Source organism: Phallusia mammillata, chromosome 3 (assembly GCF_965637545.1).
Source record: "Phallusia mammillata chromosome 3, kaPhaMamm4.hap1.1, whole genome shotgun sequence".
Lineage (NCBI taxonomy): Eukaryota > Metazoa > Chordata > Ascidiacea > Phlebobranchia > Ascidiidae > Phallusia > Phallusia mammillata.
The window spans coordinates 24,068,622-24,096,227 of record NC_137254.1 but is presented as its reverse complement, the minus strand read 5'-3'; the positions used below and the strand labels follow the sequence as shown (position 1 = coordinate 24,096,227).

General features: G+C 37.9%; 1 protein-coding gene across 1 annotated transcript; it reads right to left on the bottom strand.

Annotated features, from left to right (window-relative positions):
• Positions 1-213: 213 nt before the first annotated feature.
• Positions 214-6,102, bottom strand: LOC145218589 (uncharacterized). The gene is made up of 6 exons (XM_080085999.1): positions 5,903-6,102; positions 5,366-5,575; positions 5,041-5,143; positions 4,522-4,669; positions 4,238-4,318; positions 214-4,129 (listed from the first exon to the last, which is right to left on the bottom strand). The coding sequence occupies exons 1-6, from the start codon at positions 6,018-6,020 to the stop codon at positions 1,289-1,291; spliced, it is 3,501 nt and encodes a 1,166-aa protein (XP_079942125.1). The 5' UTR covers positions 6,021-6,102; the 3' UTR covers positions 214-1,288.
• Positions 6,103-27,606: the final 21,504 nt, after the last annotated feature.

The window sequence follows — 27,606 nt, the reverse complement described above, 5'->3', positions numbered from 1 at the left end:
TTGTTTGCAACAGGTCAAATATATGTCAGAGTCGTTTGTATGCAATTGATTACGCAAATGGTTCCTCCTATATTGAATATTTTTCTCCTCCAACTCTATAACCATGCAGACTTGGTTAAAAACGTATAAACCGAAAGGGGACGCATTGCAAGCTGTTCGAATTAAAAACTTCCATGTAAACAACCAAACTTCCTACGTAGAGCACTCTAAAAGAACTTTTTTCCAAACGCGCGAGATTGTATTGGTTGCCTGTGAATCGAGACGAACAACAGCACACAGGAAACGCGAAACGAAACTTGGCGGAGCAACGAAACCGAACACACAATGCAAAAAAGAATCGCACCGAAACTGATCCAGCTTCCCCCTTGAAGAACTGGAAGTACAAAATACATCATAGCACACGCTCTCTGCTTTTTGCTACAGTGCTTAACAAAATGACAGCCCACAGACTTGCTTCCATCTTAAGTTGTTAATATCCAACATGATTTTTAATCTGCTGAACACGATTCGGGCATTAAAAGTGACAATAGTCAAACTCACAGCAAACAAACACAAAAGGTACTGTTACATCGCATTTTTTTGGAGTTTTACTGTTTCCATAACAACTGCGACACATTAAAAGTGTCGGCTTTTGGAAATGGTGGAGCTTAAAATAAACCACTGTGGAAATTATAGCGCTAGAAAAACGAAAGAAGGATGTGGAACTTGTAAGCCTTTTAATCCGCTAAAAACAGCGTTTTAGGACAAATTAGTGTATTCTGTACGACCAGCCCCTGTAGGGGGTTGAAATGAAGCGTCCTTCCCAAAGAGTCGTTTTTATTCGCAGAACTACAACAAAAATGTTCTAAAATCTAATGGATTACCGTGAAGGGCGTATTTTATGTACGGATTCATGTTCTGATGTATGAGGCATATCCGGGATTGCCAGTATATGCACACTTTTTTCAAAGAATGTCATATTCGAAAAAATATCACATGAAGTTACAAACTTCGGAGCACATAACTTTGATTGATGATAACATACGAAGCACAACATTTAGCGGAACTTGTCTCTTTCAACCAGACATTTTTTTGCAATGTGCTATCCATTTGTCCACATTCAAAGGCAAAGCAAATACCCAACAATACGCCAAGCTAACTCAACTAATACATTGTCTGCACACAGCCACTGTGATTTCCAACAATCCACAATATGCTGCGGTAAGTCATGTTCAGTGTCTTCGGTTTGTAGGGCAACGCATTCTACGCCTATTGCCTTGAATTAATGGCCGACTGCAGTCGCCTCTTATTAAGCCTTCTTCATTACCAGACACAATGGTTGATCTGCTCCTAGTATAGGAGGCGCCGGTGGAGTAGGAGCTGGGGAAGAAATGGATGACCCGCTTGACTGCGAACTCTTTCTTGTCCTGGAAGTTAGTTCAAGAGGCATCATATCACTTGAAAGAGTTTGGTTAGGAGGAAGGCGGCTAGTGCCGGGAGAGCGTATGCTTCCTGAATGAGGAGAGTTAGAAGACTGGTGAGCTTTGGGAGGTTGCGAGAAGTGTTTCTTGATTGGAGGTTGGTATTCCGATTCCGAAAAGTCACGTCCGGCGTGTGCAGGAGCTGGATAACCACGAGAAGACCATGGACTCTTTGTCCCAGCTGGAGGAACTGCCACTGGAAAAGATGGAAGCTCTCGGGAGGAAGAGCGTGCTCTTTGATGAGGCCGCTTGGTGGCATTTGGTATGGCTGCCTTGCTGGTGCCACTGGAGCTATTTTTCAATACACGCTGGCTTTCTTTGATCTGATAGATTAGTTTTGCGGCTTCTATCGGACTAGGACGCATATTAGCTGGAAGTTTCTGTGATCTTGGTTTCGGAGACGGCGTGTGTGTCGAAGCATGCTGGCCGTGCTTGCTGTGTCCATTCCTTGCCACATTTCCAACACCAGATGTAGACGGATTCTGACTTTGCTGAGCAAGCGATTGCACCAGGGCTTTGGTTCTTTCTATAGTGGTCTGCTGGTAGGGGTCTTTAGATGGTGGGGTTTTGTGTGGCTTAATAGGTTGAGTTAATGCCTGGCTACGTTGGTCGACGTACAATTTTCCATGGGGACTTAAGCCTGTCCTGCCGCTACGCTGGTTCATAAGCGTCGCTTTAAGCAGTTCGTTTTGAAGAGGCTCTTGGGCACGGCGATGGTTGTTTTCATTGCGATTGTGGGTGAGTGCGGTCATTTGTGGCGATTTACTAGGCTTGTTGTAGCTGTGAGAAAGCAGATTGGTGCGCGATATAGCAGTTGGTGGGTTAAGAAGCTTGGAAGGAGTCTGAATAAATGGTTTGTTATTCCCTGGAACTGAAGTTGCAGGTGCTATATTACGGTGTTGTGTAGATGTGGAGTTAATTCCGGTATGGTTTCGACCGTTCACGGATACGTGCTGGTTTGAAACAAACGGCGGGGTGTTGGATGTTATGGGACGTGGGTTATTTCGAGGTGACTTGTTCTTAAACCCAGTACTTTCAGGGGGCTGGGATGAATTAGCTGGTCGTTTGTTTGGAATCTGTTGCTGGCGGCTAGGTGCGGGGATTGGATTGCTAGGGGCAACAGGTCGCTGGTTTTGCGCGCTGACCGGGTTACCCATCGGATAGACAACCTTCTCATTCTGAAAAATGTTCCTTGTGGGCCCGGTGTTGCCGAACTGAGGGATTCCGTCCATACCTGTGACTACCAATGGTGAAAAACTTGCCGATGTGGTCTTGGGTAGGATCGGTCTTTTCGAAGGAGCTTGTTTTCTGTCAGTTTGAAGTTTTACGCTTCCCATAGTGCTTCTAACCGCATCTAAAGCAACCCGATGGGCTGCTGCATTGCTAAGGTTGCTTAGATCTTGAGAGCCCGGCCTTTTGCCATTGGGTGGTGCCTTCTGAATAGACCTTGGCGGTTGAGGTTCTATTTTACGAAGCGGTTGCGAACCATTCTGCGTTGGTGGTTTTCGCTGCTGCTGCTGTTGCGGCTGTGGAGCAAGTGGCCTATTATTACCCATAGGATCGTGATTATTATTCGGAGGCGCAAGAAGTATAAACTGTCCACCTTTGGGCGGCGGGTTGATTCGCACAGTTTCGTATACGCTTTTAGCATTACTATCCAGCATTAGGTAATCGTCGTTCGTGGGTCGTGTGTTGCTGGGTGGTATCGCGGGTGCAAAGCCGCCTTGACGACGTATATCTTGATTTACTGGAGGTGTGTTGCTGTTTCCGGCATATTGTGTAGGATTGGTGGGCTTGCGTCGATGCTGCCTTGGTTGCTGCCCAGGTGTTGGTCGTATTTCCTTTGTGTCACGTTTAGGTGACTTTCGTTGGACGAAAGGCGTTAAATCCGTTACAGCGTCATTGACAGCTGTAATAGTGGTGGTAGGAGTTGGAAATGAACTGCTTAAAGCGTTGACCTGCGAAGGGCGTTCCACGATTTTTGAAGCAACTTCTGGTACTTCTACGGGTGTGGGCGGTTTTCGTCGCACCGCTTCAGCCACTGGAATATCAAGCATTTCGTAACATTTAACGTTGTTGGATTTGTTGCTTTTCCCATTGGACTCTTGCGATTTCGACCCGTTAGGCGAGGTGCGTTTCGGCTGCGGTGATGTGCCGTTTTTGTTGCTGCTATGGTTTTCGCTTTGAGATATCGCGGGTTTGGGGGATTTTTCAAGATCGGTGGTAGATTTTGCAAGCACGTTCGAGGCGTTGTGGGAAGCATTTTCCAACATAGGCGGAGGTGTTACCTCCGAATCGGAAGAACTTTTGGAAGGTGACTTCTCCACTGTGGTGAGCTGGACCATACTTAATAGCTCAATCTTTGCGTGGTCTTCTCTATTTTCTACAGCCAACGAATTGTCCATAATCGAAGGTTTTGTCTTCAGCTCTCCATTTGTCTTTATTGTCAACTTTGGCCTTTTGGGTGTCGACTTCTTTAAACTGTTGAAAAACGCTTTAAGTTGCGGTGTAGCCGAAATAGGCTTTTTCGCTTTTGTAGCTTCTTTCTTAACAGTTGGTGTGGCTTGAGTCTTAAGACTTGCGATGTCGACGCTGTCCCAGAAGGCAGGCCGTTTACGTTTGAGAGATTTGGGAACAAACAAACCGTATTTCAATTCCAGGATTTGGTTCTGTAATAAGACAACGTTCAATATATCGCATGTGGCCGTCAATCATTATTTAAAAAAAATGTAACTATTTGTTTTCTAACTGATGCAAAAAAGCAGTTTTCGGTTTACCATGGGACAAGGAAAAACCTCCAGAACGTCGCCTAGGGTGTACGTCTGTGGAATGATGGTTTCGCCGCAAAATATAAGCACCTAAAACGAAAGTAGAACCCCGTTACTTATACACTTGTGATTAAACTGGTCACTGTTTAAACCACAAAAATCGAAGCATATTTACTAATATATTTAATCACAAAGGTTAGGCTAAAATGTTGTTCACTGCCCGAATTGCTTTGTTTCGATCCAGGCCCTTTGAGAAAAAAAGGAAAACAGTTAGATAAACAACCAATTAATACCTCCACATTTTCTGGCTCCTTGAACTTCATGCGAATAAGTTTGTGCAAATGTTTTACAGTCACGTCATGTGAGCACCTCAGGTAGCGTTTACTCATTTCCTTTTCGAGTTCCGCCCACTCGCTACCGGGTTCCAGTTTCCTGTTGCGTCTGTGATGTCACAATTACATGAATTAATAAAACGCGAAAAATATGTAGCTAAAACCAATTGCCTCGGTTGCTATCATTTAAACCTATATGTCCAAAATAAAAACATTTTATTATCTTTGATTGTATATTGAATGACACCTTTTTTACATTTCAGCATTCTTTTCAGAAACGCTAAATTAAGTTGTTGTTGTTTTTGTATTTGATTCAAATAAATTACATTTGACAAAATGGGTTTGTAAAGCGTTGAAGAAAAGAAACAAAAACATTTTATCATGAGTCACACACACAACTCGAATTCTGCGATTTTAACCCGGGCCGACTCGGTTGCAATTATGGTGTAAACTGTAAATCGTAAAATCTGGCATCTGTACCTTTTGTATGGTTCAATTGTTAGACAAAGTTTTTTGGTAGATTTTTTGGTCTTTGTTTCGTCCACTTCTCCTAAGTCTTCAGGTGTTAGACCGCGACACATTACTGTAAAAAACGTCAAAACCAATAAAACATGCGTATATAAACCGTGAGAGGTTTTAGCGTGTTAGTCAGCGAGTTAAAAGCCCACACTAGATCTTAATGTTTTTTTTTACACATGTCCCGCATAGAGGGTTGAAACAAGCTGTATATCGGTCGCAGTTGTAAGTGAACCTCCTCGGCGCGTTCCATTTTGATTAATTTACACCTTTGGTACTTGAAACCTACCGTCAAATTTAATCATTTCATGGTCGCTCCAAAACTGGCGTCTGTGTTTCATTTCATTTTTTCTCAAATCCGGTACAAGGTTGTAAACGATTTCTTGTAAAGTCTGGTCACTTCGGATGTTGAGCAATGGACGAGTTTTGTGGACTTGCACATTGCAAATTGGACAGGATTTGTGGTCCGTAAGATAGCGCACAATACAAGTTCGGCAAACTGAAATGAAAACATGTTTTTCACACAATGAAGAATAACGTATCACTGAGAAATTAAACGCATGAATCATGGGCGCCGGCAGAAAATTTTGCAAGAGGGGGCAAATTTTGGCTGATACTTTACCGCATCAAGAATTTGTTACATTTGAAGCCATAAATCGTGTACTTTACAATTGAGTTGCCTAAAAGTTAAAGCATTGAAAGATGTCACAAATGAAAACTGAAATTCCAAGGGGGGGGGTGTTAAAGTTTGGAAGAACAAATATACACGTGTTAAAGTTTGGAAGAACAAATAAGGTATGGTTGTTTACAAAAATCTCGTACTTACAAGAATGTAGGCATTCGATGATCGTAGTGGCATCAATAAAGTAGCCGTCACACAAAAAGCAGGTCAGATGGTCATGCAGTTCTCTTACCCGCAGTTTGACTTTGCGGTTCATAGTCATCTGACTTATCTTTGATTATTATCTCACAATGTATTCAAATAGTATTTACTCAGCGATTTTTTCTGCAACATAGACATTATAAGGTGACTTTTAACTAATATGTATGCATTGCTAGAAAACTTAATGCAGTGCTACCGCCCAAATCCAATCAATAGGGTGCCTTCGAATACTACAGGTGCGCTAGGTGCGCTTGGTAACCTTTTTTCGTGCAACGTAACTTAAAAATAGTGCAGGTAACTCTCTTTGGTGCGATTAAACTCAGAATAGGTACGACATAACTCGAAAATACTACAGCTGTCCTGTTTTTATGCGACAAATCACAAATACTGCAGTTAACGTTATAACACGCAAATAATGCTGGAAAAGTGTTACGATAGTCCCAACACACAACCAAAACCCTAAACTCTGAACCCTAAACTCTGATCCCTGACCCTAACCCTAACCCTAACCCTAACCTCAACCCTAACCCAACCTTAAAAACAGTACATATAGCATTATTACGTTACGTCGCAGTAACTACGAGTTTACTCGTTTCAAAAAAGGTTACCTGCACTATTTACAGGCTTTGTTGAATTAAAACGAGTTACCTGTAGTTTACCAAGCGAAGTACCTAGCGGACCAAGCGCACCTAGCGCACCTGCAGTTTTCGAAGGCACCGCAATCAATACAGCCAATTCAAAAGGATTTGGATTTCCACTTTAACTTGGGTAGAGATGAGAGTTTCCTGAAACTGACCCGAAAACACATTGAAACATTGGTATTTTTCTCACTTTCTGTCGCAACAAATGATACAGCCACTGAAACCTCAGGTATCGCCAATATGGTAAAACTACACCTCCATAGTTATATTCTGCCACGAAGCAACAAGCCTGTTCATCCACTTTGCTTTCCGTCTGGTGTTTAGAAATCACCAATTTGCAGCTTTAACTTTTATAAACGACATTGTTATGTGGATTGTAATGAAATAATGGGCCTTTTAAAAGAAGCACCCATGTGTGGATAACATAGTCTTTAAGTGGAATTTGTAAGTGCTAACAAAGCTGGCGAGTCGATATCCACCGTAAAAGCACACGTTTCTCGTAAACAAATCAGCAAATTTGTGCACGTGGGTAATCAACGCTTCTGGCGCAACCGTGATGACCAATCAAAGCCGAACAAGAACATGGCGTAATCGCACCACGCTGCAAAACGGGAAACAGCATCTACATAAAACCGTCATCAGAAATCTAACCAGAGGCTGTGTGCCTTTTTTTGCCGCCGCCCCGGCAAAGCCCCGTGGATGTATTGCATTACAAGTCTTTTTTTCTTTGCGCGGCGAAGGATATAACGAAGGCACCGCGGCTCAAACTGTATGCGTCTGGACAAACCACATCGTTCGGCTTTTAATTGTTTTTCCAGAGCAAGGTTACACACCCAGCGGCCGTCGTTTTTGCGAAACAACCGTATTTGGCTTCTTCTGTGCTTACCTTTGCATAACTGTACCTGATTGTGAGGATACCGGTTTGTAAAATCTAAAATGATACCACTGCTGCAAACAAACTGCACAGAGTATTTGATTTAGTGATATAGAGTAGATCAACTGTCACCAAAAACCAAAATCAATATTTACATAGGCGCATAGAGCAAACCAAACTACTAAACACTGAACTGACAGAGCTGCAACTTGACATCTGCTATCAAACGATGCACCTTGGAATGCATCATAAAGAAAACCAACGGTCTGCCTCACTACTCCACTAACTGGCGAACACTGAAGTAACTCAAGTATTTTGCACTAGACTAAGCCCAACAGCGTGTTTGCGCACGAACGGAAAGGCGAGAGATTTTCCGATGCTATCAAAGAGAATGAAAGAGAGTAAACAAGCGCGCGGAGAGAAAAAGGTGCATCATTACAGCGTGTGACGAAACAATCGTTGCGTTCTTTCAATGGGCTGTTCTCTCTTCTAGTTTTACTCCCTTTACAACGGCAAGGCAGATCGGGCAAGCTGTACCAGCAGCCATGTTTAAATATATTCGGATGTGCGTAACGCATGACAATGTAGATGGTTCGACGCGGATTACCAGGCTTTATAAAACGCTGGTTGAAATGGGCATGTTATTTAATCTGTTGTTTTAAAAATTTAATTAAACAGTTGTAACTCAGCGAAATACAATCAATCGATGAAAGACCGTTTTAAAAAAATCTTTTGTTTGATGGCAAATTATGTAAATATTTAAAAAAAAGAACTTTAAATATTGGTTGATTAATGCCAATATTATTTACACATTTATGATAATGTGTAGAATGTGTCAAAAATATATTTTTTGTTCAAAATGTGTCAGAAATATTATTTTTGTGCCATTAAAAATTATTTACGTTGTTAGTAAAATAAATATGAAGGCAAATTTAATAAATGTAGCACACAAAAACAAAAAAATTAAACCGGATCCGTTGTGTAAAAGAAATTACAAATCAGAAAAAACGCAACCAAGCACATAAATCAAACGCGTAAAATATGAAAGTTTTACTTTAAAAATATTCATAGTAAAACTCCTTTACTTCAAAAATGAAAACAATGATGCAACAAAAATATCTCGCCAATCGTATTATCCAACGTTATTTCTTAAACTAGGGATAAAACTAAAAAGGTTACCTTTGTCAGAAATAAAAAATAAGGTGAAGAAATATTCTGAACAATTTTCCAACTGACAAAAATCTATTTTTTTAACACAAGTATGTTCTTTAGGGATTTTCAAAAAATATACATATATTTTTTTAAAAATTAAAAAATACACTTTTAAGCTCGCTACAGTCTATAGACTACAGTCAGTATACTGATGGCTGTCTTTAAACCTATCTTACCTGTCCATAAACAATTTTTTACCACTTATAAAAAAATAAGTAGACTACACCGGAGATCAGCGCGGTTCATAATTGAAATGCTCGCGTGAAAGTTTCGTGACGTAAAAAGACCTTACCGAAACTCAAACACGTCATTCTGTCTGAAACGCAAATTTCGATACGACAGTAATTTTTTATTTTTGTATCGCATTTTTGTGCATGTTACACTTAGTTTAAAAAGGAATATTAGTTGAATTATTCATTCAAATCTTTAAGATTTAGCGTCGCGTCGCAAAAAAAGAACCACCAATTTGTGCGTTGTGGTAAAGACTAAAATTAAAATACGTTTTGTATATTGTTTTCTTTGATACAAAGTTTTACAAAAATATGTCCAAATTTGCATGTCAACAGTTCATTGATGCATACTTTGGCTTTAGGAGGTTTAAATGCAAGCATAATATAATGTGAGTTAATTTATTTTGTAATTACCTTGATAAACGTGCTGGGAAATTCTTGACGTGAAGCTATTTTGCAAAATTCAGGAATATTGATGTATCAACTGAAAAACATATTAGGTGTAATTAGTTTCCCGATGTGACGACAATGTTGAGAATAAATGCAAATGAATTTATGAAGACAATAGATACGTGCGTCACTTCGATTGATTAGTTTACGAGTAGCGAAAAACGTGCAGGCGATAGGGCATTGATTCGTTTCTTTAATGGGTAAGTCGAGTAAAATGTCGTTCTTCGGTACGTAACCTACGCCAAGTTCGTTGATAAAAACCACACTTACATTATTTACAGTCTCTTTCTAATTGTGTTGTAGAGACATATAATTACGACACGTATGTTACAACGTCAATAAAGCGAAGCATCCAAGCGGACTTGCGTGTGAGAATGTGTGCCAAATGGCTTGCAAACTTTGGCAAACATAACCAAAATAGTTGAATCAAAATATTGTTTCGACACCTTGTAGCCTAAGCAATCACATAAAACAACATATTGTGTTTTGCGATCGACAGGATAAACAGGGTGACATTAATGAATAAGTTGTTGAGTGATTTTCAGTTTGAACGTAATGTAGGTCCTTAAATCCAACACCGTGACAGTCCTTTTCGAAATTCAAGACCTAGGCTACATTCGAGTGCTGTCTTACATGGTTAAACAATAATTTGGACCAACACATAATCCTTTTTTGTAAATAGTTTGTTAGTGGGATGCTCAGAATGTTTCAGTATGCTTATGCTGACTTTATTATCTAAACAGACAAAACTGTATTTGACAATTAACTGGTAAAACATGTTGTTCTGGAAAAGAAACCCTCTCTTCTGAAAAAGAAAACTGCCTTCGTATTTTTTAAAGTGAATCTACTGTCCCTAAATACCATTTGCAGCCTTTAATGCGGTTGATAACACAGAGTATAAAAACACGTGGCGCCAACACGATTTAATACAAGACTTACCGGCGAAATCTATATTTTTTATTCAAGCTGGAAAATTCTCATATTTTTCATACAGCAGAATTTAACAACATTATTAACTTTTAGGTTCGGAAATTAATAATTTTAATATGAAACAATTAGGGCAAAGATTCAGTCTAACAATGTTTTAATTAAGGTACGATTATCAACGCGAATTGCCGTATTATAAAGACAATTATTTATGTGGCATAGCACATGTCAAATTATATTGGGAAAGCAATGATATGTATAATTCAAGAATGTAAAAAAACGTGTGAAAAGTTTATATGAAATGTTTAAAGAAAACAACACTTTAGGATGCCCGCTGGATTTAAAACTATGTTTAGCCTGTCTGAATAAAAACCAATGAGTGTCCCATATTGTTTGCAAATATTATTAGACGGGTCGTGGAGTGACTTCTACCACACGAAAATATATTTAAATATTTACAAAGGAACAGAAACTCTTACTCATTTTATTTCAAACACATTGGCACGAGGGGGATTTTGTTTGACCCGAAATGGGACAATGGCCTAGGTCCAGGAAGCTATAAATTTCCAGAAATAGTCATTCGTTATCTATTTCAGAAAAACTGTGATGCGCGTAACAAGTGGACTATTAATAAATCGACGTGGAGCATAATACAAAGGTTTACCTAAGTTATATCTGGAAACAATATTCTTAGTTTTGTCTTTATTTTAGGACTTTAGTAAGTGTTAAACCCTTTTGACATTAGTTTTAACCATTTGTCACGCATGTTTACTAAATGTATGTTTAAGTTCAACACGGTTCGTTGTGGCACTTATTTCTTGAGCGGCTACATTAACTTATGTGTTGCCAAAAATTTCGGAACCATAAAAATGTTTGTATTATACATAAATACATAAAACAGTATCGTTTCGTATTAAACAGATTGGTTTGAAGTAGCTTGTTTTGACGTTTATTCATAACTTATATCGAAACTTTTTGGTTTTCGGAAAGCGATATTAATTTTATATTAAGCACAAGCGACAATGGGAAATTGTAGACTAAATTAGATTTGCTGCTGTAATAAGTTTCTAACTATATCTTAATAGTTTATATCTTGATAGTTTTGTCTAAATCTGAAAAATTTCCAAGATTAAAAGATTATTAGATGTAATTTTGGGCTTTGGGTAAACGCCATTAGGGCCAATTTGAACAAAGTATAAACGGCACACTAAGGTCGCAAAATTATAAGTTGTGTAGTCAATAATAGTTGAATTGATCCTGTTTGTGTTATTTATGTGAAATTACCATATTTTGTGCTTAATTTCCACATCTAATCACAAAAATCTCTCAAATTGTAAGTTTTATCACTCGCTTGTAGTGATAAAATATTTGTGATATTTTTGCCTTATCACTCGCTTGTAGTTGTACTGGTGTTTAGTTGAACTGTATGTGTGAAAAGCTTAAAAAACACTTTTCACATGCAATTGTTTCTATACTGTGACAAACAGTGGCTTTCCCGAAACGCTCAAACAATGACAAAAGTGCACTCGTAAAGTTTGTTCACAAACATGCCACCTTATAGTACATATAAAGTGTTCGACGTATAAGTAAACAAGAGACTGGTGATAACGTTGGGACAAAGAATAAGTTAATATTTAACGGAGGTCACAAAACGCTTATAAATTCACAATGACATTCAAGGCTTACGTGTTTCGTTTAATATAAGCCCTTTCTGTCAGCACCTAACGTGGGTTGAGTAATTATTACACAAAAACAACGAAACCCTAAAATCGATACGTTTTTTAGCAACGTTTACAACAAGTATTGTTTACATCTGATTTATTACATTAGCTTTGTGGATAGCTTGAATTTCTGCCCAAACGTTTGTAATAAGCAGCACTTTATAAAATGACCAATTTAACAAATGAAATAAACGGAAACATAAGACATCGAACAGGAGAGTTTTTAACCAATATGATAAATACAATCCAATTAATTGTGTAGCATAAACTTCGACAAAACCCGAAATCGCATTAAACACTACACATGCAAAACAAAAACAGAGCATTTTTTGCGTTGATCAGCAATAAATAACGCCAAATTAGAGTCCTAGGAAGTTACACTTGATTTCTCAGATCTGGATGGTTTGTTTTAATGTTCTTTTGTAATTAAACATATTTACGTTTTCGCAATGTGGTGTTTCTTGGGATTTAAATGGTGCTGATATTACGGGTTTGAAAGTTTTGCGGGTTCGGTTTGGTAAGATGCTGAACGTATTTTTGTTACAGAAGACGAAACAGCAGGACCAAGATTTTCGACGATATCTTGGAGATGTGTTTTTACCCCCATTATTAAACGTAAACTGGATGGTTTTAATAGACTTTGCCTTAATTATGGTCATTTGTTTGGTAATCAATGTGCCTGAAAACAGAAATTATCCCAAAACGACAAAAAAAACAGACATAACTGATGCATCCAAATTAACCAAAACCGATTAAAAAGTCACTATAATGTCTGAATTCGCTTTTGCCTCGCGACTAGACCTACCGGCGACTTAAGACCTTATTAACAAGACAAAGTTAACCCCAAACACAAATTAAAAACTTCCTAAACCATGTATGCAGCCTACAACAATTCTCGTTAGACAAGATATATGGGGCAGTTAAGATTCTAAATCTAAACTATCAAGCAAGTCATGATAAATCGTCCAAAGGCAAAAATATAATTAAAACTGGGTTTTTGTTCGGCGTTTCTAACTTTAAGACTCACCTTGCCAATAAAACGTTGTGGTCGGCATAAGCAAGTGTCCAACAGAGGTTCAGTATGAAAACGTAGTCGTAATGTACATGTAGTAAGACAAGGAAGGAAATTGGGTGCGTGTCGTCTACCTGTCGTCTGCAAAGCGGGAAGTGGACTTTAAAATGGTTTCGGTCTGGCGCTTTGCTTTAGTCTTCTGCAAAATAAATAACAAAAAATCTAATAAGCGCTTATCCGTTCGTCGGAAGTTTTGAGAACCCAACAACCCTAAAACTGCTGGTACATAATTGTAGTGCTGACAAAAAAAAACTATTCTTGAGGCTTGAAACAGTTTTCAATATTACTCAAAGGCGCATTTATGGTCCCTGAACTTAAACTGAGTCCACACACTGTTTTTATGTTTAGTTGGGGTTGTTACAGTAAACTAAACGCTCATAAAGCTTTGTGAACGGAAACCAAACCAAAAAAATGAACAAGCATAAAACGTGGCCACCTGGCAGTGTATCAAACAATTTAAACACCGTCTTAAGAAAAAATCAGTAGCAAAACATATAACCAGAATATAGCCATTGTGCAGTCTGAATATATATGTATACATTTGAACCGAAAGTTCAACGGACAACATGACCAATCGACAGAAAGACGCTCATTTAGACAAGGCGACAGTTTTCACAAATAGATATGGTGCCATTGGATAAGTAGTATTAATAACTTAATTAAGACGTTTTGTACGACACACATCTTTCTGAACATAATTTGGTATCATTACAAAACAAATTAAAACGATTTTTAGTTACATAACACTGTGTCGATGAGTCCTTTACTAAGAGCGAAAATATTTAGTATACAAACACAATGTAAGCGTTGTCATAGAATTCAAGCCAATTTGGGTACGCCTTTAAAATACAAAAAAACAACTTAATAATGAATACTTGTACTCATATAATATGAAATGAATATGCCGTGAGTAGCTTTTTATGCAGTACTTTATGGCACCAATACTGAGCATGCTTAGCTTTGGCAAGATTTTGAATTAACGTCATTAAATGCTTTTTAGAGGACAAGAGCACTTAAATCTGTTTTTAATTTGCTGTGGCAGTTGGGGTTTGAAACTTAACAAATGGTTTGTGATAGCTTACTTACGGCGATTTGTTTCATTTTCGAAAACTCAGACTCAAATTATATTCATGTAGTTCAAAACAAAAGGCAGATTGCTTTACTGAGCACCACTTGTTTGGTAATTTTCCAAATCCCTATCACAAAAGGAATCTATCAAAGTATAGCCAATGGTATAGCAGATCCTATGACTTGACAAAACGACCAAGGTAAAAGCCTGGTCTCGCGTTACCGCGTCTGTACACCTAGGTAACAATGGCTTATTTCCGTTCAAATTCTGGTGGCGTGACGTTGTGCGCGGGAGGTTTCCTAGTAATTGTTGCGCATTGGATGACACGCTACACGAAACACTACACACCAAGCAGAGCCAGCTGCTCAGATCAGCAAATGTTTCACAGTAAATTATGAACAGATACAACCAAACGGCGCAACCAATTCCGTTTAGTTTGAAAATCATTTTTCATGCTTTCACAGCGTAAACACCATCAAATGGTATGAAGATTTTGATATGGTAGTATTGAACGCCCTAAATATAAAACAGAAAGTAGAATCTTAACTGAAACCAACATTTATTCGTACGTCACGATATTCGTACCTCTGTTGGACACAGTCGCCCAGCTCGTTTTTCTAAATATATATATCACATACATATTACATACCTAAAGGCAAATAACCGAAATCTAGATTTTTTAAGTGTATAAATCAGGGGTCGGCAACCCCTGGCACGGGTGCCAAGGTTGGCACGCGAGGTGTTTTTTCATGGCACGCTAACCAATTTGCGTGTTTATATTGAAGTAACAATTTAACCTGTTACACTGCTAGTTTTCAGTTTTTATCATGCTATTGTCTTAAAATTCAGCTTTACATGCACATCACACTCTGCTTCCTCTTTATTATTGGTATCTGCTGGCACGAACCACAATTATCTAGAAAAACGTTGGCACGCGAGGTCATTAACACATGGAAATAACAAGTAAATTGGCACGCGTCGCCAAAAAGGTTGCCGACCCCTGGTATAAATTATTTGAACGCGCTGTCTACAAAATCTAAAGCTCGCAAATTTTTGCGTAACATGTATTATTTATTGCCCATATATGACACGCTTGTACCGTTCTAAAACCAAATCGATTAACTGAAAACGGGCTTGTAATACGGTGATGAATCTTGTACCATATGTGCCTAACCGATTGGGTGACCGATGCTGACAACACACATATAATTGTCATTTGTGTTTTGCTTCTCTCACAAGCACAAGCCAGTGTTACAGAGTTGCAAGCGGGCCCAAAATCTGAGCCCGAACCCGGCCCGAACCCGAAAGTATAAGCCCGAAGCCCGGCCCGAACCCGAAACGTTTTTGAGAAGCCCGTTTAGGCCCGAAATTTTGATTGACAGGCCTATCCACGAAAGCCTTGCAACAAAGGATGAGAAATAAAAAAGAGAAAGACAACAAACACAATGAACAATAGTAGAAAATGGCGTAAACAATGTGTTTTAGAGTAGGGTGGGCATTAAGTCTAAGCCAGAGACTTGTTACTTAGCTGAGTGATTTTATTTAAAAATTGGCGGACACGGAACGCAAAGTCAGGCCCGTTTTAAGCCCGTTTTCTCACAAATACCTAAGCCCGAACCCGGCCCGAACCCGGCCCGAACCCGAACCCGACCCGAAAAGCCCGGCCCGACTTGCAACTCTGCAGTGTTAGCAGGCCAACAATAAACATAAGCAGAGGAAATGCACTTTGGATTAAGAATGTATTATTTATTGGTACATGCCTATTTGCATAAAGCACCATATTAAATACGAAGCCCAAAAATTAGGGTGTAGTTAGTATATATTTTAAATTGATATGTTTAAAGATGTAAACAAATAGCAGAAGAAAAAAACACTACCATATCATTTTTTAGTTATCTATAGGCTATCTGAAGTTATTTATTTTCCATGCGTAAAGTGACCAAAAAGAGTGAATGGATTGGTCTATAAAGGTTGCAGACTATTCAATATCAGAAAACACGATCTTTAAAGACTTTAAGTTCTTCCTGTTTGAATAGCCTTCGCGCTTATAAGCGCTTAAATCTCAAGCTGTTGGTAATTGACATTCCACAATTAACGTAATTGAAGGGTAATGTGGGCGATACACGTCAGAGCCTTCCTCGATGACACAACTATGTTTTCGCGTGTCAAGGAGCCAACGGGGCGTAATCGAAAGAAACCTGCTTTATGCAAAAAAAGGTCAAAAAATTTGTTTCTGTTTTTTGAAAAAATACTTTATTGGCCACACTCAAGGTAGTGGGTTGATGGTTTGTTATTTTCGCGGCGTTTCGTATACTTTTCTTACTGGTCAAGGCTTGAAATGAGAACCTTCAAATTTACAACGATTATGAACCGATTATATCCATTGAAGACGTTTATTGGATTTGTATTTTGGTTTAATCCATGTAACAACTGAGCTTAGTGGCCGAGCGCAGTACAGTCGTGTTATGTTAATATGGTGCGGCCGGCACATGCAGTAATAAGGTCGAATAACAAAAAATAATTTTTGTACGTAAAATAAATCAAATATTACGGTAATTTATTATAGACCGCTGTGATTTGATATTCTTCAGGGCAACAACAACACAGTTCGTCATTTCTCTGCCAACATGATTTTACTCAGTGGTGGGATTCAATTTTTTTGTCAGCCTGTTCTGTTACAAAAAGTCACATTTTCTTTGACAGTAACCAGTATTGCTAACCGGTTCGCTGATCTCATAAAATTTCGTGAGAGGGTCCTATAGAACCGGTGCGAACCGGCTGAATCCCATCACTGATTTTACTGTTTTGTGCATTCACAACACAACTGAAAACATTTGTGGGGCAAATGCAGTTAGAGTTAATCAAAAGATAACATACACCGAATACTCTGCAACAGAGATTACCAACAACGCAAAAAACGTATGAAAACAAATTCGAGGCGAAAAGAGCAGAAATTAATTTTAACATAGATGTATTAAATGGAAATGCTGCACTTATGAGGTTTAGAAACTAAGTTTTTAGCTTAAAAGACAAAATTGAAATACAAAGAAAGCAAAGAAAGTTGTTAAATAGAAAAGTAACAACATTTTTTGGCAAACAATCGTCGAAGAGCGAACACGAAAGTAGGACAAGTGACGGTTATAACTTTGTTACAGTTTAACTTTGGGCAGGAAATATTTGCTCAGCTACAAAACTGCCTTGTAATGTCTCTCGGCAGTTTGCCTGAAGTTGTTAAACCGTGACGAGCGAAAGAAGCTACGCAAAAATGCAAAGGAAACTGATCTGATCACGAGTCCAAACAAGAACGACAAGACTGTAGTACAACCATCCCATGAAACAAGCCAAAGCGGAAACGATTAAACGAGCTTCTAGTTTTCGATGTGAACACTGAGTAAAGTAAACTTTTTGTAGCTATATGCCTCTCTCTGTCATTTTTCAAAAGCCCAATGGCAGCGATGTTTGCTGGTGTTGTAAGTTATGAAGTAACTCACATAGCCTTTTTAAGGCGTCTCACAACATCTGGTTTTAGTCCTAAGATAGGAAAATGTCAATTGAAAATTGAAATAGAAGTGTACAACTTAGCAACACAAATAAGTGCTTGGTACCGCAGCACACTTGGTGTGTCGTAAGATTGTGTTGATGTGCAATGTAAAATCATCCTAAAAGTAATGAATATTAGCCAATAATATAAATTTCTCAATCAAGTGCAGTGATTTCCAAAGATGCTGCGATCCCTGAAGTGTCATTTGTATGGCACCTTTGTAATCATAGTCAAGGCCATAACTAAAGACATTTCACTCTAAATCATAAAAAAAAACTGCAGTACAGTTACATGTAACTGTCTTAACTGATAATGACATTCAACCGGAAAGCTTGCGAGTTTGCTGAAAAGCCGAAAATGGGGTTTCGAAACAATATACCAAAAACTCAAAAAGCATTATAACTTACGTTCATCACGTTATACTCGGGATTAGGTTTGTGTCAAAATTTTATTTTTATCATAATTTAAATGCCGGGATATAACACAAAAGTAACAGGCGTTGGTAATTATTAAAGAGTTTTTTAAGGTGTTAGTTCCGAAGGTAAATAATTTGGCATGTTTGGGGTCGACAATTTCTTCACCTTAAAGATATAGTCATAGGTTATGTACATTATAGCGGATTTATTTGTGTTTAAAATATTCTATTTATGTTTTAGTGTAAAAACTGTGTGATAAAATTTCTAATGGTTCGGTTTAGAGTTGCAAACGGGCCTGAAATTATAACCCAAACCCGAAAGTATACAAGCATAAAGCCTGGCCCGAAATCGCTTTTTAGAAGTCCGTTTAAGGCAGAAACTTTGATCGACAGGCCTATACATTAAAGCTTCCGGAAAGACAAAGACAAGAAACACAAAAAACGTTAATAGACAATGGGTGTGAATAAGGGGTTTTAGGGCTGTTGGGTATTTGGTCAGCAACTAGCTACTGCCAGTTAATTTTATTTTTTTAATACATAAATACTGATACAGAGTGTGAAGTTGGGCCCGACTCATGCCCGTTTTTTAAGGAACCTATAGGCCCCAACCGGGTCCGACTTACAACTGTGGTTCGGTGGTTCGGGAATGTCGATTTTAATTTTGACTGTAAGATAATGCAAAACCATGGTCTTACAATTAACGATAACAGAGCAATCCACCCCACTAATCTAACTTTGGTGACATCCAATGCCGGGTATTGCCAGTTCGTGAGTTTTGCCAGTTTCCTCAAATCAGTAAATACAGTTGCCAAGTGCTTATTATTAATTGACCGTTTGTTAACTGTAGCAATTTGTATGTGGGCTATGTGTTTTTGTGCTGTGAACTGTGCAATACAAATTATTGCAGTTGATTAATTGTCTGATATATCTTGGCAAAATGGTTAAACAATGTTAATTGTGGCATATACATTTGCAAAGTTTTCCGAAAACATCGTTTTATGCACGTCCACCTTTTAAATCGACTTAGTGGGGGGTCAGAAGGCCAAGGTAATCATTAAACATGTCAAACAAAGATAAACGCAAAAGCCTTAGGGCATATACAAAAATAGCATTACTTTTGGGTAACAACAAGGAACGTTGGTATTACAATATGCAAATTTAAAAAAAAACTTGCTGTACAATGCCGCTAACATTGACAGCAACGAATGAAACCGCGAAGATGTACATTGGTCGCTAACTGATGTCAATATTTAAACAGAACATATTTGTGGTTAAGCACATAATATCATGTGTATGACTTCTACGAAATCCATAGCATTTTATTTGACAATATCCACGATATTATTCTTAGTAAGTAGGAGCAGGGGCATTGTGTGCTACATGAATTGATGCAAAGGGTGTGACATAATTTTACCGGTTCAATCAGTGGCGAAAGGACGATCAATACAAACTAATTTAACATGGTTCGAGTATAATACTTTCGAATACAGACAAACAAGTGACCTCACAAAAGTCAATAACTTACAATTACGAACAGATACAAGTGCCAAACCTATACTGTTTTTTTTTCGTTCTCCGCCTTTCACAATAAACCAATGTTTTGGTTTGTTTTTGTTACGTAATAAATTTCGAGACTTGTATATTGTTTAACGATTTGGTGGACACTAGTTATGAGATATTAGTGGTTGCTAGTCATGAGAGAATAAATAGCAAATGTTATGAAGAACAACGGAAGTTCTGAAGCTTCCTGCGATAAACCGGCTCAATTTGTTTACATTTCTGATGTGGATTGTTTTGAAAACGCAATCGGCAACACAAATTACTGACATAAATATTGCTGTATTCAGCAAAACATAAATATTTATTTAAGTGCCGTTTAACTAAAGCTAGTATACGCATACTGGTGTAAGCACAGTATCATCCTCACTGTAATGCTGGAGACCTTTAACATGTTTATAGGTGTGTAAACTCGTAAACCAAAAAACACAAAAAATCGTGTTTAAACATGAATCTGGAAAGCCCCATCATGGTTTAACGGACATGTATTTTAAACCGCAGCGTTGTGCGCTAAAACTACAACGCAACGTTTTAAAACATGAGGCTGGTAGTGAATACAGCCAGCGTAGAGTGGGTAAGGATTGTGTTACAGTTGATCAGGTATTGTTTACGGCGCTTTAGATGATAACATGCGCGCTTTATTTTCCACTGCATAACAGAAGCGGCCACTTTTAAAAGCTTTTGAAAGCCACATAAGTTTATTTGCACTGTAATGATTGAAGCACGACACACCTGATGCGTGGGAGCACAATGAAGAAAATTTGAGCTTTTCGTTGGACCAGCCCAGGCCTTCAGCAAATATCAAACGCTGCTAGTTTAAGAGCGCACATAAGAATACGGCGATGTTCATAATCATACTAAAACAAGGCATCACCTTGTTCTGTTCGAGACTGATAAGCGGTGTTAGTTTGGACTATCAACGGTGTCTTGGTTTTTCTGTACAAACCCGAAATTGTTTGTGACATTTTAAATATAAATTATTAAGCGGATTGCAAAACATTTTTTGACAAACACCATGCAGGAAACACAACGGAGCCGTTGAAAGAAAGAACATGTCATATACAGACAGTGAAGGAACTAGACAAGGCAGAAACCCAGTGGTTCAGTTTACGTTTTACTGTTCTTGCTTTGAAGCAGGGAGTGTGTACAAGCAAAAGTAACAACCTACAGCGTCGTCATGCCACGAAGGTCGGTCACGTGACGGAGATTAAAAGAGTGCTCAACGGCAACGGAGGAAAAACGCAACAGGCGGGTGGAGTTGACAGGAAAGCGCATATAAAAGAGAACAGCAGGAGAAGAGTGGTGCGTGGAGAGAGAGAGTGTGTGTGCGTGCACGCGGGCACGCAGTGGTTTGCCCTGGGTAAAATGTCTTTTAAATGAAGTGGGAACTATTGCCAAAGGTCATTTGACAGTCCTTGTAAACTAAACCTATTTGCTTCTCGTTGATAAAAAGCTTACATACATTTACAAGGCTTGGTTGTGTTTACATTTATTAGAAAAAAATGACGGTTAAAACCACTTGTTTTCAAGGTAAACAAATTATGTGTTTAAAGTCCACAGAGGCGAAGCCAAAAGATGTGCTTGGATAAATTTACAACTCTTTTGTTGTTTACACCATTCCTTTAAACGTTAAACAACTTCATACAATACTAACATTTAACTTACAACAGGACTGCTAACACATTAACTTCAAAACAAAGACAGAACACAACAGAAAACTGTTCAACTTTAAGTTGCAAATTTAGGTGTTGTCAGCACTCAGCACATAACCTTGGTGGGATACTGTGTGCTGTTGGTGCTATCAGATTCACAGCCTGTTGCTGGTTTGCGGTGAAGTCCAATGATAAGTATTTATGTTATATAACTGATGCGCAATTTTTTCAATTTTAATTTGGTGGTTTTACAAGTATTGTAATTGAAAAGGTTTTTGCCACCACAAAAATCAATACATAGCATATTTAAGCACGCACAATCCAAAAAACAATGCACATGATTGTGACATGACTCCGATGTCATCGAGGTTCGTCGGACTATTGTATAAGCCTTCTGCTCTTGCGGTCTATACATTTAACAGCTCCAATTGAGTGACTGGTTTCGGAAAGCCCGGATACTCGATGCCGAACTGAAATTTACTTTAAGCAACGGCTTTAATCGCTACAATGGCGTGCAAGTTCATTTGAACTAGCAAAATGAAACTAATCGTCTTTTTCACTTCATTTAGGCATGAAATATTAACGTAAATAAGTTCTACTAACTCGGCCCAAAATGGCACTAATAAATACGGTACAGGTAAAAAGAAGGTCTGAAATGAACCAAGCAGGACAAAGTTATCATGGGTCACTGAGCAAAGTCATCCTTTAAGGCTGTGCTGGCAACACCACCTATGCATGTTACACAAGCAACGTACAATTTCACGGCACATTAAGCGAGACACTAAAACTGCTAACGCCAGGACATGTTTAAAACTATTTGTTACCTTTATCGGATGTTTGTAGTGATTTAAAATTAGGCTGCAAGGTAATACGGGCTTAAATAGAGTAGCTATAGATCATAAACGTGTGAATCGAAATGTCAGTTAAAGGACATCTAACAGGATAGGCGAGAATGATGATGTGTTCATGCAAATACACCCGGTACCTTTTATTTTATAAAAATGGCATTTAGGTTTCATACTATATTTGTATATAATTAATATTGTTAGTTGCAATAAAAGTGACACAAAACGCAACACCAAGCAGGTGCATAAACTCCAACAAGCAAACAAAAACGAAGATTGGTAAAAACTCGCTGAGTTTTGCATGTTAAAAAATCATGATAAGACCTTTGGTGTAACCCCTCAATTGCATTCGGGGCGATATTACGGTTAACACTGTTGGGCATCATTGCTTTACATTAACATAGTACCTTGAAAAACACAATTAGGACGGGGTGGTGTTCAGACTATAAGTTTGCTGCAGAGTTAACCAGAAAACAGGAATTTCAAACAATGACTGGCAAAACCTTAGCAACGGAATGGGAGTTTCCAAACGTTACAGGTGCAGGCATTTATAGTTCGATGCCAGGCACGTTTAAAAAGGACGTAAGTTTATCTACACATCACCGCCTTAAGCGTACCATGAAGATTTTTAGCAGCAACAACAACGTCATTGGTTGTAAAGTAAGGTTTTTAAATAAAAAAGCACACCTCTTTTGTTTCACCCACATTCGTTATACATCCTTCAAGCAACAGATATAGACGTTGTTGTTTTGTGTAAAGTCGATTTGAAAATATTTAACAGACTTGTTAAATATGTTTTCGCTGTTAAACCTGTTTGTGATACGCACAGTGCAAAGGCCGACTAAAAGGGTTTTATAACCTTGCAAACAAAAGATATCACAGGTATCATTGGATACAGCGCGAGTTTGTTGGATATGTCAACACGCCATTAACTTTTTTGCACAACCCATGCCGATAACAGTCCTTCAGGTAAGAATCAAAGCTTTTTTAATCAAGGTTAAGTTATTTTTTCTCGTGAAGAAAAAAAACGACTCGCCAGTCGGTAGAGGTTATATGTAAGTGACTGGTCGTTGGCAACCGTCTATCTATAAGTTTGGGAATAGTAAACATGCTTTCATGATATTTGACAAATGTTAAAATTGAATGAGATCATTTGCGCGCAATAACGCATGAAGCTTTATACTTCATGTTCAAATCTGTAACTTGAAACAACACAAGCCTACTTGGCATGTAGCAACTCCGAAAGTGTCGAGTTAAAACCAGGCCACATAAAACTGACGATAGCACAATCGTTTACGCCTGCTTTCCTATGGCTATGAACTCGGTTGTTATACCGTTCCGATTTTTAAGATTTTTCACTTTTATGATGGACGACCTATAATTACAAAAATACGATTTTCTGTATGCCTTAGTTTGTCCTTAATTTCAACAACGTTTAGTAAGTTAGTACACACTTGATGTTTGCCACCACGATTTGTGACCTATCAAAAACACAAATGTGTTTACAACACAAGAGAAGAACAATGTATGCATTTGCAAAATGACTTGCTAGAGGACCGAAACGGTCCCCCAAATTTCTCCAGCGGTTTCCCAAAATGGCTATTTAAGCAAATATGGCTATTTTTTGGTATTTAAATGAAACACTAGCGGTCTCTTAAAACTACTTAGCGGTCACCCAAACCAAACCTTAAAAAAAAACCTGGCCCTACCTATAATTGAGGTTTTCAAACACTTTTGTCAAAAACGTCATGCTGATAAACACGTTTTTGGCATATTTGCAAATTGTTCGTAGCCTACATTGCAGGTTTGCAGAATTCGTCTGTTACAAACGAATATACCTACAGCTTCATATAAAATACGAAATAATGTTTCAGTGCATCGTTCTAATAAACATCCCAACGAGACTTCAACGAAAACCCAATTATCTGTTTTATGACAACACAAAGCTAGCGCGTCTCAGACGACCTAAACCGCATAGCCCTTTACATAATTCATTTTTCAATTCTCTTTTTCATTGAGGCGCTCAATTTGCTTATAACTTGAATTAAACGACAAGACGTTTTCTTTTCAATAAATGTATCCAACATAATTAAACAAGATACCTTACACATTTTGTGATATATACCTAACTTAATATGCTATAACTGTCATCTCCAACATCCAGCAATATTTTTTATGGAGGTAAGAAAAAGGTAAAGAACAAAATGTCAGCCTACCCAGACCGACAGTGGACTTTCCACACGTTCTAAACTATTTAGTTTAAGATTAACAGAACACAAAACTGTTGACTCAGTTGTGCTGGCTGCACAAAATGTTTCAAAAACTACACACCTATTTATGTGATAGTACAATCATAATCAAAGTATAACGTCAGGGAAGGTTATGAATACAAAATTATAGATCGTCGTGTTATAACATGTACAGTTTACACGGTCGTTGAACCTCATTCTAAATTTTTGTCACCTAATTTCTTGGTAAACGTGTTTTTTATGGATTACAGGATTTTAGCAACAAATAACATTGCCAATGTTTAACAACATGCACTAGTTGACACATTTGAACGGACCTAGTCTCAACTCTTAGGTAAATTACCTGAAGGACAAAGTCAAGATAAACACCTCATAATGACAAAAATCAAATTTCCACTTAGTTTTCAAAGAAATTACAGGAAATGTAAATAATATCCCATTGTTACCTTGTAATGGTTTCGGGTGCAAAGTTTAACCATTCTTATCCGTACTTTTATTGCTTCTTTGTTTTGATTGGATAGTCGACTTGTCTTAAGTTACGACTGGTTACTTTACCGACAAAAAGCTTACTGCAGACAATTTGTTCACGTGCCTAATCTCGAAGCAGCCATATTGTTGCTTTCAACCAAATATTTTTTGAAAAAAATGGGGACAAAAGCTTTACATTTACATTAAGGGTTTTTTCGTAGTACAGGGCAACAACAATATTGTAAAGAGAAAAATACAACCATTTCTATTCACCAGGCAGTAAACAATGTGTATAGACGTCATAGTTGCGTCACAATTGACTACAGCACTGTACAGGCCTCCGTTTTAGTTGTAGTTCAATGAACTGTTAAACTCGATCTGTACAATGAACTGCCGAGAGAAAAATCCTGAAGCCAAGAAACGGTTAGGTCTAAACAAAAACAATTCGCCAACGTGTGTTAAAATGGACTAGAAGAAGATGAGACATAGCAACAAAGGTATTATAATGTCAAGTAAAACCCCTGAAAGTTTGTTTTATTTTTACTAAAAATATAAAAAAAATTTAGGCAAAAGGTTTAGACCATTTCTACCATATCTACCCTACAAATTTTAAACTTTTGTGGATAAACCATTAGAAATTCATCAATGATTAGACCAGCTGCAGTATTTTCTGTTGTAATTGATTAACTGTATGAAACAGCTAGTCAAAGAAATCCAATCAACGCCAAATACGAAGACAGCACGAATCGGAGGAAACAGTATTTTTTAAATGAAGATTTTTTAAGTTGCCGATCAAATACAATAAATGTATGTCCAAATTGTCCAAATTATTACTGTTTTGTGATATTTTTGGCACACAGTCCTGATTATAAATAGCTATAGTATGGTTGCTGGGTGAGCATTTAGTTGTAACGTCACAAAGTAATTTGTGGTCAATTACAGGAGATGAATTCTAATTATTTGGGCACTGCGCAAAAGTATTTGCAAGGTCGATGTAGTTTTCCGCAATTTTTTACAACTGTGATGCAAGATCTATTTATTACTAAAAGTTATACGACTTTAAACTTTTGTAAGCGCACCAACCGTTTGATGATACTTTGCATTGTGTATAAATGTTTGTACATCTAATTGTTTCAATAGGTTGTTTTGATCCAACCAGCGACTACTAAGCAACCAGAGACTGCTTAAGCAGTTAGTAATCTCTGATCCAACAAATGTAAAACAGTTTGACCACAGATAACTTATACCTTAACATGAAACCCACATTTAAGACAACCGAAAAATTTTTTTTTACAAAACAAAAAAAACGCTGTATCATAAATGTTTGCATTTGCACGAGTCATGGCATATCACATGCCATATTTTTGGCCAGAAACAATCTGTTCCAGCAACCTTGCTCGTAAAAAATACTTCGTGCATCTCACGACAGCTCAGGTCTAGGTTTACTTTGGCTTACAGCAGACATTGGACTTGTAATTGTTAATAATAAAACAAAATAAGGACTCAAGTAAAAAACAAAGACATTTCTTAGAAATCAAGACAATATGTTTTTCTAAGACATTGCCGTTAAAAATATGAGTAAATCTAAGAAGGAAGGACGGTATGACAACCCTGCTTATAGATTACTAGTAAACAACCCATGGTTTTACTGTTCTTCACGAAAATAATTATTTTTTGTAATAAGACTCAATGTAACAAATGTGGCATGGCGTCAATAGCAACACCTTTTGTAGGTTTGTCTTGTTCTTAAGGTTTCTGCCTTTTCGATAAAGCCACAGGTTTATGGGATTAACATAGGAATTGGAAACCTGTGGCGTTTTTTAAAGCAAAAACAAGTGAGACCTTCTGAAAAAAACTAACTTGGGCAAACGAGTTTATTATTGCACCACATTTTATATCATCCAGGTATGTTGTTCTGTAAAGTCTCCATCTCTTTCACAGCGTCTGGGCAATTATTAACTGCGTGATTCTAGAATCTAGAAGAAGACATAAATTTTAACGTCGTACCGATGAGTATAGCCAGATGTTGCTGGAATTTTTGGAACCCACTCATGAAATCCAATCATAAAAAGAGTTTTAAAATACCGCGACCACCCAGGGCAAATGTTGAAAAACATCACGCTTTGTCCTGCGGATGCGGCCGTGGTAGTCAGACATTTCGATTCGATTCCTTCTGTTGGATTTATGATTTATCTTACTGAGATTGCATGTTGTGGTTCTGGTTATTTTATTTGTAAACTGTAAAGCGGAAAGCATTGTTTCGTTTTTGCAATCATTAAACATGTTTAAAACATTGCTAAATCGTGGCCACAATCCTCAAAGGTTCGACTCGAGTCGAGTCACTCGACCCAGAACGAACTACACGGCTATACTTATGTTAGTTCAATGGCAAGATACGGATAGATTTGGGAAGATTGGTGCATTTCCGAGACGGGGTAGAGATAACTTTGAACATGCCACCAAAGCTTATCTCACGATTTCAGTGAATTCCGTGTGATGACACTGATGAGAATATATAACAGTGTCAATATTGTATTACAAAACGCTCATCAAGTCTGCATGCCTGTTAACCACATTTCGCAACTGTCTTTGTAAGATTTACCAGCATTTCGGAACACAAGCATAAAGCAAAAACACGTTACCTTTCACACATGAGAAAAGTATTGTAGTAGAGTGATTTAGTCAACAAGGCCCGAATATTTGTGGTTGGTAAGCCCTAAAAAG

Coding starts and splice junctions, on each gene's coding strand:
- LOC145218589 (XM_080085999.1), bottom strand. CDS start 6,020: ATGACTATGAACCGCAAAGTCAAACTGCGGGTAAGAGAACTGCATGAC. Junction 5,144..5,365: donor TGAAATGATTAAATTTGACG/GTAGGTTTCAAG, acceptor CGTTTTTTACAG/TAATGTGTCGCGGTCTAACA. Junction 4,670..5,040: donor ACAATTGAACCATACAAAAG/GTACAGATGCCA, acceptor GTGACATCACAG/ACGCAACAGGAAACTGGAAC.